Source organism: Hoplias malabaricus, chromosome 12, assembly GCF_029633855.1.
Source record: "Hoplias malabaricus isolate fHopMal1 chromosome 12, fHopMal1.hap1, whole genome shotgun sequence".
Classification (NCBI taxonomy): domain Eukaryota; kingdom Metazoa; phylum Chordata; class Actinopteri; order Characiformes; family Erythrinidae; genus Hoplias; species Hoplias malabaricus.
This window is the reverse complement of record NC_089811.1, coordinates 22979758-23000646: the sequence shown is the minus strand read 5'-3', so window position 1 is coordinate 23000646 and position 20889 is coordinate 22979758. Positions and strand designations below refer to the sequence as shown.

Sequence of the window (20889 nt, the reverse complement as noted above, 5' to 3'; positions counted from 1 at the left end):
GAGCAAGCATGCAGTCCAGAAACAGTTGTTTCAGCTACCTTATAATGCCAGGCTCTTCGGTAATGCCAACATTTGTGAAAGGATGTTGCTGAAAAATCAAACAAGCAACAAGGTCCAAAAAGCACATTGCTTGAAAAAAAAAGTGAGGGAAATAAGAAAAGGAGAAACACTAACATGATAAAAATCATACTACAAAAACCTTCTTTTGAGTTTGTTTTTGGTGGTAGCAAAGGGATTAAATAATGATTGATGAAGAAAAAGAAGGAAAGGAAAGAGAAGGAGAGAGAATGGGCGGAGCCTTCACTGGGCCTTTGAGGCGGTGGTGATTGTGGAGGGGGGCACAGTTGCCATGGTGACAGCACTGTGGTGGCTCTCTGCAGCAACATGCAGGTTGAGAGCTCCTGCAGCCCCTGCACCCCCACTGGCCGACACCAGGCTGACTGGGTTGCTGGTGAGCAGAGACAGGTTCTGGGGGTTCAGGAAGAGGGGAGCCGTCACAAGGTTGGGTGTGCTCCCCGCACTGGTGTTCGCAAACAGCAAATTACCACTGCCATCAAGAGAGGTGATGGGCAGAGTCCCACTAGAGGCCAGAGCTATAGAGGAGGAGAATCAAATAAAACCGAGTTACCTTACTATTTACACAATATATACACCATGTCCAAAGGTTTGCAGACACATTTTAAAGAGTTGTTTCCACTACTTAGGTGATAGAGCGAGGTTTAGTTAGTTGTGTGTCTGTATATAAATAAAAAGCAGGCATCTAGAAACCTTTGGCTACATAATATACTCTAATTGATCCAATTTACCTGATCCATGTAACCAGCTAATTAACCAATCTATGCTCTACCTACAAATGAACTCTGATTATTCATTTGTTTAAAAATAAATAAATTACAAAAGCCAAATTGTGAATTTGCTACAATACACTGAATCCATGTTAATGTATAATTTGTAGATGTACCCTGTTGTGGCCTCAGCTATTTCACAGATCCTCAAATTCTCCTCAGCAGTCATTTGAGTCTTGTTTTTTTTTTCTTGTCATTATTCATTAAACAATACAGTATAACAACAATTTATGCAGCATTAAAAAGCTATTTTAAGTAATCTACAAATGATTTATACAGGAGGGTGTGCGTATATTATCGGTATATACTATGTCAACTCATAAGAGATTTAATCCATGTATATTGTGGCTGGCTGATTAGTTCGATTTTTTTTTTGGCAACTTGTGCAATCTTTGAATGGATATGAATTAAAAAAGTGGGCAGAGCATAACTTGGTTAATAAAACAAAATTCTTATTAAAATGCACTTTAAAGCACAGAAAACATAAAGGTGTACTTTACAGCTGTGCAAATTTCTATTATATTATTTTTCCAATAAAATATTCCAGAGCAATGGAACACTGTTTCACATTTCAGATTACAATTAAAACAATACCAGCTTCAAATCATTACTCTATTAGCAATTCAGATGATTTAAAACTCCTAAAGCCATGCAGAGCAATAAAGAAAAAACAAGTGTACTTGCCGCTCCACACACCTTGGATAGTGGCCAAGGTGCTGTTGCTCATCAGTGCTGGACTCAACGCGCTGCCCAGACCACCAGGAGCCAGACTCAGCAAAGCCCCACTTAGAAGCACACACAAAAGACAGAAGAGTTCAATATTTCTACTCTGTATAATTACAATGTAATGTCTCTACTTAATACTTGCAAATATGGGTTGTTAAAGATAGATAGACAGGGTTTTTTTATTCTAATTCTTTATAAAGTCTGCATAGTGCTTCAAGATGTGTTTGGATGATAAATAATTTCATATAGAGTTGCCTGTATTTGACACCACATGCCATGATGGTTAAGGAAACATGATATGAAAAACTCCCTTTTCAGTGCATTAGCAGATTAATTTAAGTTAATTTAAATTTAAATTCATTTAAAACAGCAAATCTGGAGCCCACAAACACTGCTCCCTAATCTGAGTCTCTTCTTTCAAAAGCACTGGACCAACATTTATGTGACCGTGCAAAAACAAGTTTAAATGTTGCAAAACAACAATGAACAAATATACAGATATAAATGCTAATCAAATATGAGGAAAGCAACAATAAAGAGAACCCAACAAAAATGTCTAAAAACCAGAGCTTCTGCACCTCGCTCCTGGGCTCTCGTCTTGGAGTCATCTGTGGCTCATTCTCATTACATGTGCCCCAAATTTTCTTTCAGAACAGTACTTTTTATAAATGGTATTTGCATAGCTAACATGGAAGTAATAATCTTAAGTCTGGGTTTACCTGTAATTTTGTAATGTTTTAATAGACAAACATATGTTGCATGACAGGGCATAATCTTGCATTACTTGTGTATTTCATAAACCCTGTACCTCTAGTGAAAAAAGAAGCAACCCTTCACAAGTGGAAAAATTGTATATGAATGCGTGTAGAATAAAGGAAGTACCACCTAAAAATAAAGTGTAATGCTCACAAAAAAAAAATCATAAAGTCCATATGCTGATTACTGTGATACCATTATATAAATAAAGCCACATACCCCGGAGTGAACTGTGAAGAGGCCATAAGCCCAGGGTTGAGGCCAGCAGCTGCAGCCATAGCAGCAATGCTGGCACTGGTGGGGAGCTGTGCAGCCCCCTGCAGAGCAGCCGACAGACCGGGGGCAGCAACCATCACCTGCCCTGAACCCAGCGTGCTAGCCAAGGAGGTTGGTGCCTGGGTCACCGTAGTCACCGGCTCTGAAGCCGAGGAAGACTCGGCCGAGGATGCCTGGAGTGCGCTGGGGGAGGGACTTAGTGATGGAGACGATGCTGCCGTGGAAACAGCGGGAACCGTGGAGATGACGGACGCCGTGTTGGAAGAAGCTGAGCCAACAGTCGTACCTGGAAATAGACCACTGACATGAGTCTAATACATTTGTCAACAATTGGCAAAACTGAGGAAAAAAATTTATTCATTTATTTTAACTTTACTGACTGATACAACTCGAGAAGAAATTGAAAATATTTTAAATAGCAAATATAAATCAATCCACATATTACCACAACGTATAGTCAACTCTCAATATTAAACTATTACATTTTATAGTGAATTGTTTTGTTCTAATGAACAAAAACACCACACATGGTCAGATATCATTTTAATCAGTTTTTTTTTTATATATTTTTAATATTATAAATATTAGCCGGTTTTATCAGTCAAATGATATATTGGATGCCACCTACCAGTGAAGCCAATGCTGGAGACACTTGTGCTGGTGAGAGGCAAAACAGGATTTACAGTCAGTGTAGTCGGGGTGGTACTGGTCACAAGACTGGCAGTGGAAGGTGCCTAGATTTAAAAAAAAAAAAACACAACGGAATGGGAGACTGGATTTAAAACAGATGCCTATAGCAATATTACTACCATCTGTAAATGCATCCCACAATTTGTCACATGGAAATGTGTAATAATTGTATAAACATGCAATGTTTTTGCTAGTAAAGCTCATATATCTGGTTGAGCCCAAATAAAGTACATTTAACTCACCAAGGGTGTGGAGGGAGAGAAGATTGCTTTGATGGGGGTGCTGCCGGCGCTACCACTGCTGGGCGGGTTGATCCTCTTCTCCTTCTGCCGGCGGTTGCAGAACCATACACGGATCACCTCCTTCTCCATATTCAGCTGGTCGGCGATCATGGTGATCTCCTCAGAGGTAGGTTTTTGGTTCTGCTTGAAGAGGGCAAAGAAACCAGAAATGCCCTTTCAGCACAAGAGAGCCATTGCAATTTGAAGGCTTTTCCCCACAGAAACGTAAACAACAGTGTCTTTATAATATCTAAGGGCACTGGCCAAACAAAACTACAAAACTCCTAAATGCAATGAGAAGGGAACGCTATGTTCTAAGCTGGTTTTAAGCAAGCCCAGTTCTAATAGAAGATATCACTCACCTCCAGAAAGCTCTTTTCTAAGGCCACTCTGATGTTGGTTTCGATGCTGGTCCTCTTCTTGCGACGTCGGTTGAGTCCCTCCATGCCCAGCCCCGGAGAGCCCAAAGAGCTGGGGCTGGACAGGGCTTGGTCCGACGTCTGGTTCTCTGCACACACAGCACGTGCAAAAAAAACACAAGGACGGGTATAAGCACCTGAGGCTAATATACTATGCTTAAGAATTACAATTCCACTGAACAATAAGTTAGCTTCATTTTTGTACTTTAAATTATATCTTGTTGTACCTACAACTTCTTTAGATAGGAGCCAATACAAGGCAGAAAAAGAGAAGGTAATTATTTGAGTTTATTATGCATAGGGGATTGCCTATGTATAAACTGCAAAGGCACACATATGCAGAGATATGAAGCAGGGCAATGTGATCCTTTTCGTACCCTTAATATAGTTATGCAAGTTCAGCAAGGAGCTGATCTGAGGTAAATCCTTGATTACAGATGACTATGACAGGAATCTTTCCATATCCTATACAACATTCTTCACATTACCCCAGAGTCAAATGGAGCCAGTAAGGATGGTTAGAGAAGAGACATACCTGCATCGTTGAGCCATTTCTCCAGCAGAGGCTTCAGCTTGCACATATTTTTAAAGCTCAGGTTCAAGGCTTCAAAGCGAGAAATGGTGGTTTGGCTAAAGTCATTTCCATAAAGCTTTCCCATAGCAAGGCCGACATCCCCCTTTAAAAGATAAACTCCATTATAAAGATATGTAGTAACAGAATTTGCAGAAACACCAAAAAATGTCCAGAGAAACTGTAAATAATTGATGTCACTATAGCTTATACTGGTAGTAAAGTAATCTGCAAATTATATGCAAAGGGATTAGCCATGTCATGTTACCACCAAAGTGCTGATGATATTTCATGCTAGTTTTAAAGAATAATGAAACCCTAACATTTTATATTTTTCATTTAGAATGGACTTGTATAGCTTTGTAATTATCTACCATCCTGAGATTCAACTCTGCTATAGACATGGATGAACGAATAGGAGTTTGTCTGTCATCATAAAAACAAAACAAATAATGCAGCTTTGCCCTGACTCTGTCTACAGCATTCCTAGCAATGGCCCCTTCTACCTTCTCTTTTTTAATTATATATAAAAGAGTGCTAAACATGTGTTACTATCCCTGCTTTCTGGAGAATCTTATATGCTGCAATTTAATGATTTATTATTTTATTGAGTAATAAAAAAAATAATCTAAATCTAAAAGCCATATTTAAATATCAGTCTCTCATAAGGTGGTGTTAGGGTGGCCACAAAAACAAGTAAGATGCTAAGTGTTTGTTCACAATGGCCAATGGGAGGCACGAGGGAAACCACACCCAAGGCATGTTTTTTTTTAAATCCTGGAACACAAATAGATATATGTTTTTTAGCTCAATTACTTATTTCCCAGATGCATGCCCATATAATTTCAGATATATGCCTCATGCCAATTCAGACAGACACACATTAACTTGCTAATTCTACATATATCTGTGTGGAAGTGAAGAAATGTTGGTCTACCTGAGTGAAACCCAGTTTGATCCTCCTCTGTTTGAAGGTTTTGGCAAACTGCTCCAGCTCCTCCAGGTCACTGGGCTCCTCCAGGCTGGGAGTGTCCATGCGCTTTGGTGTTGTCTGGCTGTGAGCAAGGGTCTGGATGGGGGTAGCTGCTATCGTGCGTGTTGGTGTTGCGGGCTAAAACAGCAAATATTAGACCATGCACATTCTAGGGTTAGACTTAAACATTTTCTTACTTCATGTCATTTTATAAATGAAACCGCAGAAAAATGAAGACTTAAGTGCAAACTTCCTGAATGTTTACGGGTTGTAGCTGTCTAACCTGTGAGGTGAGGGTGATGCTTGGCTGAGTCTGCAGGAGGTTGGCTTGGCTTTGAGGTAGTTGAGTTAGAAGATTCTGGGCTTGCAAGAGGCCTGTTAAAAATTAAATGTAAGAGGAAAAAAAAAAAAAAAAAAAAAAAATCAGTAAAGGACAACAGAAGCTCATACTAGCTGCCTGTATGCTGTGTTGTGTGAAGGCTAGAAGGATAGAGTGCTCACTCTGCTGGCCCTGCGGCGTCTGTGAGATAATAAACTGTGCTGGCTGCAGCTGGGTGGCAATGGGGTGGCCCGGCTGCACCAGCACAAACTGCTGAAGGTTGAGGTTCTGCTGCTGCTGCAGCTGCTGCAACTGCTGTGGAAAACAGGGGAACACATTACTCATTCCACATACTGCCAGCTACACTACCATGCATGCCTACTCACTTTTTATGTTGTATATTATGAGCTTTGAGTTTTTAACAGAGTAAACAGGTTTATTCACATTAGTTTGAAGTGCAACACTTAGAAAGTTGACATATTAGACCCATTTTTCACAAGTTAAGACAGTACCTGCACTCTTGCTGTGTATGTCCTATGCATTTTAAACAGCAATGTGATTGAGGATACTCAGATGGGTGGCAGTATAATTCTAATGTCAGAAAGGAAACCATATCTGAATATGTTTGTATAATGCCATATTCATACTTAGGGAACAAACAAAAAACTGACTAGGCAGTATATTTCAAAATTTTGTGGAATGGTAGGCAAATGCATGTAAATGTGCACAAGACCAGAAAAAGTGAGGTTTTTCACATCCCTTTAAACAAAATAGAACCAACAGAATTATTTACAATAGAATTTACAGAATAGAATTTACAAATAAAGAAACTGCTTCAACTAAGCAATGGTATTGCACCTTGGGTTTAAGAAGAGACCAGATGTTAAATTTGTCACATTTCTTACAAAACATTTTATCAATATGCATATGTACTGTTTTATTTGTCATTTTGCTGTATCCCAATGCTCAATCTGGAAGCATCTTAAGGTCTTGGATATTTAATCATAGTTCTATATGAACACTTTATGACACAAATGTATTTTTTAAATGAGCAATGAAAAAGCACATGCATGGAGTTGTAAGGCTAAATGGCGATTTATACTTCTGACTTTGTTGACTCGATGCAGAGCCTACGCAAGAGCCCTATGTCGTTGCGAACGTTTATACTTCTGCGTTGATGTCTCTTCGCCCTGCAATTACACTGCCACACCACAAGGACTGAATCTCAAACATCTCCCTCTACACTATGTAGAACACAGCATAGTGGTGCAGTAGAATTTCTATTATAAATCTTTAAAATGCACTATTTAAGGAGTAAGCCATAGTTTGGGACTGAGCAGAGTTTACATGAGGTACCAGGAAAGTAGCTAATACAAAGCTGGCAATTCGCTTCTTGTTGAGATATTTTTTCTCCCAGAGATGTCAGTATGTTCAAAATTTTTATTTATCCTCAGCACCCACACTATGTCTGAGGAAATATTTCACTGTGAAAATGCTAGGGCTGGCCCCGAATATTCGGCTATTTGTTCATTGGGTTGGTATTCGGTTTATAACTTTGAGATTCAGATATTATTTTATTTATTTATTTATTTTATAAATGTGGCGATAAAGGCAACCCTCCACTCCTCATGTATTCAGCCCTGTCAACACAAAAGTCCTAAATGAAAAACAGCCTAATGTTACAGCAACCCACTTACAACGAAGCATGGCAAAGCTACAGTTCATTTTGTCAAATTTATAACTCAAATTAGAACACCTCCAAGAAGCTCTGGTTTATCTGTGTACACTGTGTTCCCTTAGTGGCACCATGTAGCGTACGACTCAGCGAGCCAAAGTGCAGCTTTAATTTCACAGCTGGCCTGAGAGTTGATTTTCTGAACAATAGGCCTGGACCCAAGTGTTCGGGTATTCAGTTTCTAATTTTGAGATTCTGATACTTTTGGATAAACGTGATTATTGATAAAGGCAACGCGCCACCATATTGAGGCTCATCAACATAAAAGTCTTTGTGCAAATGAAGCCTAAATCTCAGTCATAAAACAGCCTAACATGCTAAAACAACAGACTTACAAAGAAGCGAGGAAATGCCACAGTTCATTGTGTCAGCTTTGTGTGTGAAATTAGAGCACCTCCACTCAAACTGGTTAAATTGTGTATAGTCTATGCCCTTAGTTAGAGAGCTAGTTAGCAGGTTAGCGAGCAACGCCACACTTTGAGCCTGGAGAGAGGGATATTTTATTGTCGGAAGCATATTTTGGTAATGACAACAACATACACGAACCCACTCTCTAAGTATTGGAATATTCGCTGAATATCCTGGCCAAAGCTCAGAAGCCCAAAAAAAGTTATTCGGATAGCCCTAGATTGTGCTGCTGTCTGTGTCTCTGTGTGTGGAGGAGAGGAGTTTATGTTCTTGTACTCCTTTGGTTCTGCATAAACAATGTCCGACCGACTTCTGACCAATCATATTTTTGGGGAGGTGCAGGTCAGGCTATGCTGTATATTACGAAGTAGGGTTCACATTGAGGCGTTGCCTAGGGTGTAGGGTCGATGCAGAAGTATACATTGTGCTTTAATAGTACCAAAATAAGCCTTGTATTTTTTAATTTTGTAAAGTATATATTATGTTATGGTCAAATACCCCTGTAAGAATTACATTATACCTTGCGTGAAAAATAAAGCTTTAAAAAAAAAGAAATCACAATGACAAATCAAAATTGCCAGTTAGTTACATTAACTTTGTATTTCTGTTGCATACATTGAAACACAAACTTGGTTCACCAAATGTGTCTGCTGGTGAGGTTAAAAAAAAAAATAATAATCAGAATTTACTCTTGAAGCCCAATGCCACCTGAGATAAGTGACTCCTTATTTTAAATCATATCTCATCTATTAGAATGATGTTAATGTACAAGAAAACCAGTACAGAATTATAACAGAAGCATATGAACAGAACGTTAATTAGAATTTGCAGTGAAAATTTGTCAGGTGGGCTCTTACGGGTGTGATCTGGATGGGCTGGGAGAGGGGGATCTGTGTGATGGGTGTGGCAGCGGAGGCGGAGATGCTGGCTCCTGTGGTGCTGCTCTGCTGGCTTGCCGAGTGTTGCTGCACAGCTGCAGCTAATAGTTGGGCCTGAGCCTGCTGCAACAGCAACTGCTGCTGAGCTGGGGTCAGTGTCAACTACAGAGAGAGAAAGAGACAGAGACAGATATAGAGAGAAGTAAGCTAAATCAGCTAAACACATACATAAGATTATTTGTTAGGGGCTTGTTAATGAGGTTTGTAAGATAAAAGCTTGTATGATCCATTAAAAAAAAAAAAAATTACATAATCATGGATGAAAACTGAATAGCGGAGCCTCCCCCACGTGGGTCTCCAGTACCACATACTCATCTTCAGAAGAACATGCACATTTTCAGGGTCATATCTATTTCCCATATTCCACCCAATCCCACAAAACTGTTTGAACTTGAACAAACATCACACTGAGCCTTTAGTGATGACAGTAAAAGACTTCAAGAGTCGACACAAAATGAATGCATGAGCGCTGCTCTGGTGAACACATGCAGAAAATCTTTCAGAATACTAAGAATGGACGAAGACAGTACAGTACACGCCAGATAAATGGACAGTCCTGTCAATGTGAAATTAAAAGAATATGAATGTATAGACAGACTACTGCAGGTAGTTAAAGGCTAAGACAGACCAGAGAAGAAGATCTGTCCTGTATCATGTATCAGACACCACAAAATGCAACTATAGACCATAAAATATTTTAAAGGAAAGTGCAGATGAACAAGCTTCAGCTCATTTTACACAGTACACATAAATATCATGGAATATTTTGACATTTCCGATATAAAAATATATAGTACTTAAGCTAGAATTATAATCATACACAAGATGTAAAATATCCTATACCAATCCATTAGCGATTCACATAGGGCCCAGTACACTCTCTTCCTACCTGCTGTCACCAAAATTCCTGTTGAATCCTACACCTCAACACTAAGGTTGCCGTGGCCGTTTATGCTCCGATCAGCAACCGACTATCCTTAACAACTACGGTTAGTCACTGAGCCCAGCCCATGAGTACCCAAACCAGCCACTGTATCACTAGCTCTTCAGGCAGGCACCTCCTCTCATTGGTGTTTCACTGAATTAAGCCCACAACACCTCCAGAAGGCTCAACAGTGAGGTCTGAAGTCTCCCAGGCGCAACCCCCCCCCCCCACCAAGGCAGCTTTACAGCCCTACCTTACCCTTTACCATCAACAATCATAAATCCACACTAGCCTCCCTGGTGACTAAGGCTGTACCTAGCCCCACTGGCACCGTTAATGCATGCTCCAGTGTCACCTGTTACATCACCAAAAATCCCAATAGTACCTCTACAGTGCATTTCCCCAACTTGTTTCTAATAGAAATATTAGCTGAGTTGAAAACAGTGTCAACTGTAATTCAAGAGTCAACGACTAAACATTTTTCCTCTGTTTTAAAACAGTGAAGATTATTATTTTAAGACAAATAAATCACAATAAAGTACTGAGATTTGACCAAAAAAATAAGATCTACATTAATCTATAACTACAAAACAAGTTGAATTAGTTCATTTGATAACACTTTACTGCATGTCATTGTTCATACAGCTCTCTAAGGTAAATCTACACTAACATTTATTAACAAAATCTATTTCACTCCAGAAAATGATATGACAACTAGATGTTTGAAGATGTTTAGGTTGGATGTTACATGTCATGAAATTTGTGTGTGTGTCATGTTCACTTATTAAGATTTAACAAATTTCACCGCAGACAGTCATGGTAAACACACAAATCAGTTAAATAACCAACCCTACCATGAGGAGTCCCCCTCCAAAAAAAATCTGTATAAAGAAAACTGGTGAAAGTGAAGAAAAATAAGCACTAATTAGAAGCCAACGAAAGCAGTAGGAATTGTTGTTCCTTAAAATCTGCATCGTACAGAAAATGATAACACGTTTCAGGACCTAGCAAGTGCAACTTTTTAGGCGATTTAAGCCTAAAGACTTCAGCAATGTGGTGTTTGCTGTACAGAAATGGCAACCATCACTTGACAATGTAAAGAATGGCTTTGATGAGAACGGGGATGTGCTGGTGGTGAGAAAACGTGCATGGTAGCCCGCCCGTGCAGGCATCAAACCACTTACTCCAGCTATCTGCCCCCCGGCCAACATGAGCTGAGTCTGGGGCAGCGCACCCTGCTGGCTGGAGGCTGGAAGCTCAGCCGAATCCTCTGACTTACACTGAAGACAGAACACAGAGCAGGGTCAGGCCCTGGAGCATAGGACCCCAAGTTCTCACATCCCACCCCACCACCTGAGCAGAAGTCCCTCCAGCACTCCAGAAAAAGGAATAAAATAACTGCTCAGAAAACTGCACTGTGCAAAATGTCTCAGGGTAATGTGCTTTTACCAGTCAATTTTAAGCAAGCAACTGAATGGCTATGAGTAGGGGTAAAGTATGAAAAAAATAAATAATGAACACCTTGCACAACAATGATCTGTTGAAACAAGTACATACATACACACACACATATATTTATTTATTTTCCCCCAAATATATACATTTACTCTTCTTTTTTTTTTTTTTTACACAGAGAGGGGAAACAAATGAGGTGACGAAGACAGAGGGGAAAATATTGAGAATAGAGGGTGAGGGGGGAAGAGTGTGGGTAAAATGAAGGAGGAAATATGAGAGAGAGAGAGAGAGAGAGAGAGAGAGAGAGAGAGAGAAAGAGAGAGAGCGAGAGAGAATGAGAGAGAATGAGAGAGAACTCCCCCCATGCTCCAGAACAGTTTCCCTTAATGCACTGGTGATAAAAATACTCTGCAGTCCTCTGAGACGTGAAGGGAAAAGGAGGTGGGGTATGTTAATTAAAGAAACGGTTATGCAGAGCATGCAAATTCTGCATAGATTTGCATATTCTCCACCATCTGTTTCCGAGCAACTGCAGAGCAGCTAATTAGCATATGGGCACAATTAATTTCCCTTGTAAAAAGGAGATAGCAGCATTGCTTTTATTTTTGCACATTTGTGGAGTTCCAATCTTTACACTTTTAATAAAGTCCAAAATAATGTGTGAACACACACGCACAAACACGCGTGTCTCGCTCTCACACACACCTTACCATACTTCTGCCTTCTACCAAACACACAGTGACAGCCTGAGATCTTATTAATGTGAAGTCTGTAGCAGTCATTCACAGGTATGATAATAACAGAGTGGGTTAGACAGCGGTTTAGCCACTCAGACAGGATTCATCATGTCAACAGAGAATAGTAACCCTGGGGACATCACTACAATATCCAACTGTGATTTTTCTGACCAACATTGTGACAGAATAAAATTACAACTATTGTATAAAATGTCCTGGGATATTTATTGGCCAAGAAGACCAGATTAGCCATTTTTTGTGATCTGAGACGTCCGCTAGGCCTGATACCACTACAGTATGCTGTGATAGTTTAAATTACTCAGTTCATCAAAACTCCATATTAAGAAGTAGTTTCTGAGGGAAAAAACATAATTAAAAACTTTAAAAGTGTATTAAGAGATGTACTCCTAACCCTTGCTCCTGTTTCCTCCAACGGTGCCAAAACACACGTTGGTAGGTAGATTGGCTACTCAAGTGTCCATAGGGGTGAGTGAATGCGAGTCACCCTGTGAAGGACTGACGCCACTCCAGGGTTTGTTCCCGCCTAGCGCACAGTGATTCCCAGTAGGCTCCGGAACAACCGCGATCCTAAACTGGATAAACGGTTTCAGACAATGAATGAATTAATTAATTCTACACCTTCCCTTTTATTCAGGAGACACATATCTATGCAATTAATCTCTCCTTTCTCCACCAATCACTACACTGCTCACCTGCTGTTCAGAATTACTTGAAGAGCCCAGCCTCATAAGTTGATGGGACTGGTTCCTTAGCTTTGTGACGTGAGAAACCTTGGCTGGCCAAATCCGTGTCTCTGAAACTGTCTTAGGAAAACTGCAGTTTTAAAGCAGAATCGCTCAGCAACCATGCTGACTGCTCATTTGTTCATATCATCTCTTCTGGTGTAAACACAACAATGTAAATATTTTCCACAAGAGGGGTCTAAGAGGGGGTGAATGTAGGGTATAATTATAACTAGTAGGATTTAGAACCTTTCTAAAAGGAAATTGCGATTTCAGGATAAAGAACAGTTCATGATTCAACCCTACTGTAAGCTTGTGTGTTTTAGTGCATACGTGCCCAAATTGCTTCTTTCACCTGGGTGCATCTCACAGAAACTCTGTGAGGGAAAGGTGGGGGGGGGCAACTTGGTAGGACCATGTTTGTGGCAAAGGAAGAATCCAGAAGAGGAGATAGTGAGACTGAAAGAGAGAAAGTGTGTGTGTGAGAGAGGGAGAGAATGAGAGAACTAATGAGGGGAAGAAAGCAAGAAACAAGAGATTGAAACTGAAAAAAGACAGAGCAATAGTGAGAGAGCACAATGGACAGAGAGTGAGCAAGATAGAAAGAGCGAGAGCAGAACAACTATACCTGTTGGAGCAGGGCCTGTGCATGTGCGTTGGTGATTGCGTTTGTTGTCTGCCTCTGAAAGTCCAGTCCGTTTGTTTGGGCACCTGGAGGGAGAGAAAAGACAGCCGCTCAATAGATCACAGCCTTAGAAAAACCCTTTCAACTGACACAGCACACCTTGTGGCCTCTCTTTCAGAAACACAAGGCTTTTGGTGATAAATATTCAGAGGCATTCTCTACTCTCCCAGTCCGATATCCTCAGTCACCACTTCCAGTAGAACATTCAAATCACCAGGATCAAAAATCCATGAGAGCCGTATGATTATAAAGTAACATCAAAACTTCTCAAAATAAAAAACTGAACTAAATCTAAACAGGCGCGCACACACTTAACAAAACCAACACTGGATGCAGTTCCACAAGAATGTTCCCTCCTACTCTGCTTTAAAAGGGTACAAAAAATTATTTGGAGCAATAGAACAAAAAATCCCTTTTTTTGGCATAGCTTATATATGCAGGACAGATTTTTTTTTCTGAAACAGCAAAAAGCATCATGAAGTCAGATTAATTTCAGTCGGACTCAAGCTAACCTTGAAGGTAGCTACAAATAAGATTCAGATGTCTGAACACATGACTTGGATTGAACAGTCAAATTCTAATTAATTTTAGAATTAATTAGAATTCATTTTCATCATTTAAAGTGCAGTGCTTATAACATTCCCCCCATCAGCGTACTCACGCTTCCCTTTTACTTTTATTCATTCATTCATTGTCTGTAACTGCTTATCCAGTTCAGGGTCTCGCTGCCTTTTACTTCTAAATTTTGATTAATGCAAAAAACAAATAACAAGGGATAAAAAATCCAGTCTAACTTTACATCTAATCGTTACTTGCAATCAGACTGTACACATTAATGCAAAATTATTTTTCAAATCATTGCAAAGAAAATAGTAATAATAATTATTCTTCCTCCCGTGAAGAACAACCGAAGCTAAAGATGTGTCTGGGCGATATTAGAATTGTTTAATGAGGTCAGTATTAGGGCTGATCCAAGTATCACATTGGTGCATGACTAGTTACCATGACAACCAATGTGTTCATGGCAGCATAATACTACAGTCTGACCATAACAATCAGATTCAGTCACCTGTAACTTGCAACATAAACACTCAAATTAAAAATCTGATATAAGATGCAAATGCACTTTGCCGTGTGGGGAGGGGGAGGCTTTCATTTTTATTTTCTTTTTTAGACCGCAATTCAAAACCAAATACTAGTGCAACCTAGTGCAAATTATAGTACAACAACACAGCAATAAAATTTCCACTCACTCCACAATACAAGCTAAAAAGCTACAAAAACATTCCAGTAACTCACCTGTGTTTCCATCCCCACTCTCCATTGCACTTTTACTCGTTTCTGACGGATTACTCATTCTAGAATCTGAAAGAAACAGAGATAAGCATCAACTGAACCCCCGCCTCTGTTACAACTTCATTCACACTGAACGTAGAATAATCCCAGAAGCAAACACCCAACAGGAACCATGCATCATCATACATGACTAGTGTTGCAGGATATTATAAAAAAATGTGTGCAATTACATATTTCAATAGTACAATTCAGTACCTGATATTAACTAAATTAACTCATACCACACTTCCTCCATGCATGACCAACAATTTTGCTGAAGAAAGCTAGTTTATAATTTAAGCACTTACAATAAACATCTGAAAACAAGCTATCATGTTCAAACTATTTAGTTCAATCTCCAGAGGAATATCTACCCTGTCTACAAGATCAAATCACATATAAAAAAGATTTGCAACAAGGAAACTAGTGTACCCCTAATTACATCACAAACACCATTTATCATACAGTGCCTACAGGTTTCATTTCTACATGTGTTATTGCAAAGTGAGCCTCATCCATTGCGGCACATCACAGTATGTGAAACACTGCACAAAGATTGTAATAAACTATATTGTATTTATTACTTAACAGTATTACACTTTAACTGTTAAAAATTGTCAAGCCTTAGAAAAATGAATAATGATTTGAATCATGTAAGGCAAATATACCATCAGTTTTCATTAAACTGGACTTTCATCATATTACAGTCCCCATGCACCCTATACAAAGCTCTGTTCCCCACACTGTACGATTAGCCAAAGATCTTTCACACACACACACCCCTTTACAGTTACACTCACCAGCAACAGCTGCACCTGCTCGCTCCAGCATGATCTCTGTGAGCATACACAGCAACACTTTCCCCTCACGCACCACGTAAAGAGTAACAAATACACACTCTAAACAGCACAGGTTTCTCAGTTTGACTAACTCATATGTCAACAGAACTCAAAAAGCGTTCACTACTCTATGGTCTGCTGCATAACACACTAACATACAGTACAGTAAAGCATGCAGAGAAGAGCTTCTGCTAAGCAAACTGGTGCTTTTCGCTCGCTCCCTCTCTTGTTCGCTCACTGCCATGATCGTCACGACAGCTTGAGTGTGAAAAACTTTGCTTTTTTTCCCCTTCCTGGAATGGAACAGAAACAAAGAGTGCAGCTGGCAGCGCCCATAATGAAGCGTAATCAGTATTCAGCTGATTAAAGTCGTATGCAAATCCTCCTCTGCCTCGTTAGCGCAGCGAACACTTTGAAGTCCTGCAAGCAATTCATTTCACACTGCGCTCTGAAAGCTTTCTGCATAATTTACATTTTTCATAAATATTTATCAGCTCATTAGCATATTAATTGGATGGCTTTGGAGGGAAAAGAAGGGGAAAGAAATAACCTCTACAGCTCAGCACAACAGTGCAGTCAGAGCCCACGCAGGCCCAATTACCAGCAGAATGCAGGCATTCTAATTAACAGGACAGGTAAACAAGGTACCTGAGAGCATTAAAAAGTAAAAATGTTGGAAATAAAGTTATTAGGATGCATATATCTCAAAAGCATTCTATCTGGAGTGCTGTACAGGCCCTACTGGTTGAGAAACGAGTTGACATTCCATTCCACAACGCCATCATGGCCCCCTACGGCTTCAACACTCCAGTGAGCGAATTCAGCCAATTCTGTAGGCATAATTCTATCATGGGACATGCGTTGCGATTAGCATATCCAGATTAACTTCAGATCCCATTAGACATTCTTTTAAGAAGTTAATTCACTCTTGCAAATTACTCTGCCAGCAGAGTGTCGCAGCAAGTGTATGTTTATTCATAGACTTTATTAGGCAAATTACTAGAGCCTTAAAACATGTACAAGGGATGAAGTGGAGTACTATGATGAACTCCTAGTCTTAAAAATGTTCCATTTGTCCCTAAACATCATACTATCTCCTTTCCAAGATCCAGATTTCTCAATAATTTGCATTTAAATCATAAAAAGACTCCTCTCTCTGCAACAGACTTAATCTACATTAAGGAAAAGGCTTAGAGAGTTAACAAGACAGACAACTAGAACAAGACCTACACATCTTTGGTTAGGCTTCAAAGAAAATAAGCAAGTAAGTGTACCAAGGCCAACCTGAAAAACAACATTGAAACGATGAGAAAAAACCCTCCCAGCTGCCATGCTTTCACAAGCCATCAGCATAATGATATTATGCAAATATCTTGGTTGGTAGAATTTTAAATATGGAATTTTAAATATGAAACTCATTAGTGGTGTGTTTTATTGAAAGGCAGACTGAATGCCATGAAGAAGATAAACAGTGCTGAGAGTTCCAATACGAGTAACCATGGACACAATATTAATCACATGCAAATTCCACATTTGAATTAAATTAGAAGACACTTTAAAGTGGAAAATGTAGAGTGGGCACATCATAGCCATCAAGACCATTTAAGCCTAATATACATAAAACAATTAATACTGCCATGTGTTTGCCACTTCACATTAACATGCACATAATGTAAATGGCAGTCTGACATGTTGGTACATACTTTTATTTTACTAGGACAACGAGTAAATCTTAAATTTAAACACAACTTGGTGTGGTATTACTTAATTTAGCTTAATTATATATATATATATATATATATATATATACACAAAATGTATGCTTATATACAGCATAGGCTAGTTTCCCTAACACACTCTCTACAGTATGTGTTCATTAAACCGCAAACACATTCCACTGTCTAACATATTAAAACACCATTACTAAAATATAAATAATAGTGCTGTCTTTGTTTGTTTGTTTTAAACCTACACATTACTATGCGATTATACCACAAAAAATATAAAATGTTGTGCTGCAATGCTACTGAGTCAATTCATCCCCTGTCTATTAATTTTAGGAGGTCTTTGTTCAGTGGTTCAGACCATTAAGTGCTTGGCCTGCCACTTGTTTTAAACTCCTACTTGTAGCTTTAAATACTCCCTCCCTCTAGCATGCAACAAAAAAAAAAAAAGCCTGAAACCTTCCTCTGTCGTGCAAACAGCAATAAGTTATTAACAGAGCATACAGACGTGTTTCAGCATGCCACAGCATCTCACAAGCCAGACTGCATACAAACATAAAATAACGTCTCTCTGAGCAGATCTGAGTGTTACCTTTGGGACAGCGGTTCTTTTTTCCCTGACACCTCCCAAAATTAGACTTTCTAATGAGGCCCTAGGCTAATGGGCCTAAGCTTGTGCATTCTTAAATCGCAAACTAACACCTCCCCCCAAGCAGCCAGTTAAAGGCCAGTTAAAACAAGAGAGCAAGAGAGAGGGTGAAAAAGGGGTTGAGAGAGAGAGAGAGAGAGAGAGAGAGAGAGAGAGAGAGAGAGAGAGAAATCACAGTAAAATAAAATCAGTTATACTCAAACTGTCATACTGAACAATGGCACATTAAATATTTATTGTCTCTGTGTGTGAGAGAGAGAGAGAGAAATACGAAGGAAAGCCGTAAACTATAATTTAATATCTATAATTTTATTTATGTTATGCACTATTATGTTGTTAGGTGTCGAATATCACAACCCTATCCCTTTGGCAGAATTCATCATTTTGTATCTTCCCTCTTACTCAGCATCTCCTAACTGTTCACTGTTGATCTAGATATAGCAAACCCATGTGTAATAAAATTAATCCCTGGATAAACCTCAAAACACTTTCAAAATATTTCCACACCTTCAAGGTACATCAAAAAGCATTACAGTCTTGGCTGACATTTGAAACATGTTTGTTTCAAACCTGTTTTGTTCTCTGGAAGAGCAAAAAGATCAGACAGACACTCTTGACTGAGAAAAAAAGTTTTAAGATTCTCTTCAATTCCTTCTAATGTATGCTCAGCATAACTGATAGATTGGCACCAGTTCAATCTTCTAGCCAGACATAGTGCATATACTGGCCTTCTTGGTGAACCCGGACTGGAACTGAATCTCAGTCACATTGGACAGAAACACTGCTATTATTTTACTCAAATCATTCAACTCCCAGTGATGCTTGGGTACATTTCCACAAGGTCTTCATTCAATTACTTTAACTGCATTTGTAACCCTACATAAAGACCCATTAGACTTCTCTGTAAATACAAAATCCCAATTTTTAAATTCCATAAATATTTTTATGGACGCTTACTCATAGAGGGCTGTACGATTCAGTTACAGTCGTATGCAAAATTTGCACTCCTCTGTTCCAAATGATCGTACTGGATTTCAAAATAAGTTATCATCAGACACCCTCGCCAACGTCTGCACACGACAGTAATTTGCACGAAAACATCGGTTAGGGTCTTTGGCCTAAAGCGCTCATATCAGTGAAGCCCTAGTTATGACCACAGTGCGCCACGGGCTCCGTCCCAAATCACCCACTACTACACTTTACATACCGTACTAAGGAACGCATTTCTAGTTATGACTGGACGTGACTGGCCACACTTTTTAGTGACTTAATGCTCTATTGTGGGCTCAGCCACGGTGAGAGTACCTCTGGAGCCTCGGCCAGTCAGGCCTCCAACGTTAATGAAATGTATTCAGCCGTTAGCCTGTGGCCTGCTACATATGCAGCAGCGGGAACAACAGCAACAGCTGCCCGGCTACTACACAGACAAAACTCAATAACGGTACAGAATGGGCACTAAACATGACTGTAGGAGACTTAAACGAGATTTTGTATGGGTGTTAAGCTTCGCAAAGGGGATATAATCTGCATAAACTCCTTGTTATTTGTCTATTAAGCGAAACGTATTGTAAATCAGAGTGCAGCTGTTTTAAATAAACATAAAGATGCGCAAACACAAAGAGAACCGTCTCCCTCTGAAACGTGAGACGGATAAATATGAAACATTTGGAGCAGGGTTTAGAACAATGAGGCGGATTCATTGTAAATATGCTGAAGAGCGCATTTCTCAGCCCCACAATAACGTACATACAGACACACAGCAGGGACACGGCTGCGGCACAAAGGCAGAAGAGAGGGGGAATATGGGCAAAATGCACCTCTGGAGGATTTGTTGTTTCTTATTTAACAATGAAGTTCCCTCGGCCTTTTGGCAGGTTCACATTTCGGAGCGTAAACACTGTGCGCAGACACCGGGAGATTGCGAGGAAATGAATATGCAAAGCCTTTATCTGCTATAGGCTCCCAGCCTACAATACAAACACACAAAGCCGCTGCATTAGCTTAGCCCGGGCTAGCTGTGGCCACCCAGCTCTTCACAACACTGAACCAGAATCAGGGGAAAAACAGCCCTGCATGCTCCGAGCGGCCGCTGGAATAAATAAATAATCCGCATGATGTCGATTACTAATAAAATATGCTAAACGGCGTTCTCCCGTCTGCTGTATGAATATGTAAGGCCCCGAGTCCGGCTCTAATCACACAAAGAGGGGGGCATTTCGCCTCTAATTCTGCCCTCGCCCTCCACCGCCACTTTCCCCAACCAGCCGCCGAGAAAAGAGCCGCAGAACTGCCGCCGAACCCTCACCATATCCGCCCTCTCAGCGGCCTGTTTACTCTCCACTCTCCCGCTCATCGGAGCCGAGAGAAAGAGCGTTTGAATATGAATATGAATATGTAAAATGCAGTAATGATTACCTGCTCCTGAACTCTCATCTTGACTCGCTGCTCCTCCGTCCGCCATTTTGAATATTTAAAGCTCAGATCCCAGCCCAACAGCAACAGAAAGCGGCAAGCAGTGGCTCAGTACACACATACATAAAATACACACACGCAACACACACATACATAATATACACACACAATACACAAATACATAATATACACACGCAATACACACATACATAATACACACACGCAATACACACATACATAACACATAAATACACACACTCAATGCATACATAATATACACATGCACACACTCAATACACACATAATATACACACGCAACATACACTCAATACTCACATTATATACACACACGCACACACTCAACACATACATAATATACACAGGCAATACACATACATAATATACACACTCAATACACATACATAATATACGCACACTCAATACACAC

At 39.8% G+C, this 20889-nt stretch overlaps 1 protein-coding gene across 1 annotated transcript; it reads right to left on the bottom strand.

Annotated features, from left to right (window-relative positions):
* Positions 1–226: 226 nt before the first annotated feature.
* pou2f1b (POU class 2 homeobox 1b) lies at positions 227–20517 on the bottom strand. Its single transcript, XM_066686908.1, has 14 exons — positions 20445–20517; positions 14782–14847; positions 13426–13508; positions 8857–9039; positions 6039–6171; positions 5821–5912; positions 5502–5675; positions 4529–4670; positions 3937–4082; positions 3536–3718; positions 3232–3337; positions 2547–2889; positions 1542–1630; positions 227–593 (listed from the first exon to the last, which is right to left on the bottom strand). Exons 1-14 carry the CDS (start codon positions 20488–20490, stop codon positions 301–303), a joined length of 2079 nt encoding a protein of 692 aa, XP_066543005.1. The 5' UTR covers positions 20491–20517; the 3' UTR covers positions 227–300.
* Between the last annotated feature and the right edge of the window lie 372 nt (positions 20518–20889).

Coding starts and splice junctions, on each gene's coding strand:
- pou2f1b (XM_066686908.1), bottom strand. CDS start 20,490: ATGGCGGACGGAGGAGCAGCGAGTCAAGATGAGAGTTCAGGAGCAG. Junction 3,338..3,535: donor TCTCTCCCTCCACACCCTTG/GTGAGTTAAATG, acceptor TTTTAAATCTAG/GCACCTTCCACTGCCAGTCT. Junction 1,631..2,546: donor TCTTCACAGTTCACTCCGGG/GTATGTGGCTTT, acceptor TGTGCTTCTAAG/TGGGGCTTTGCTGAGTCTGG.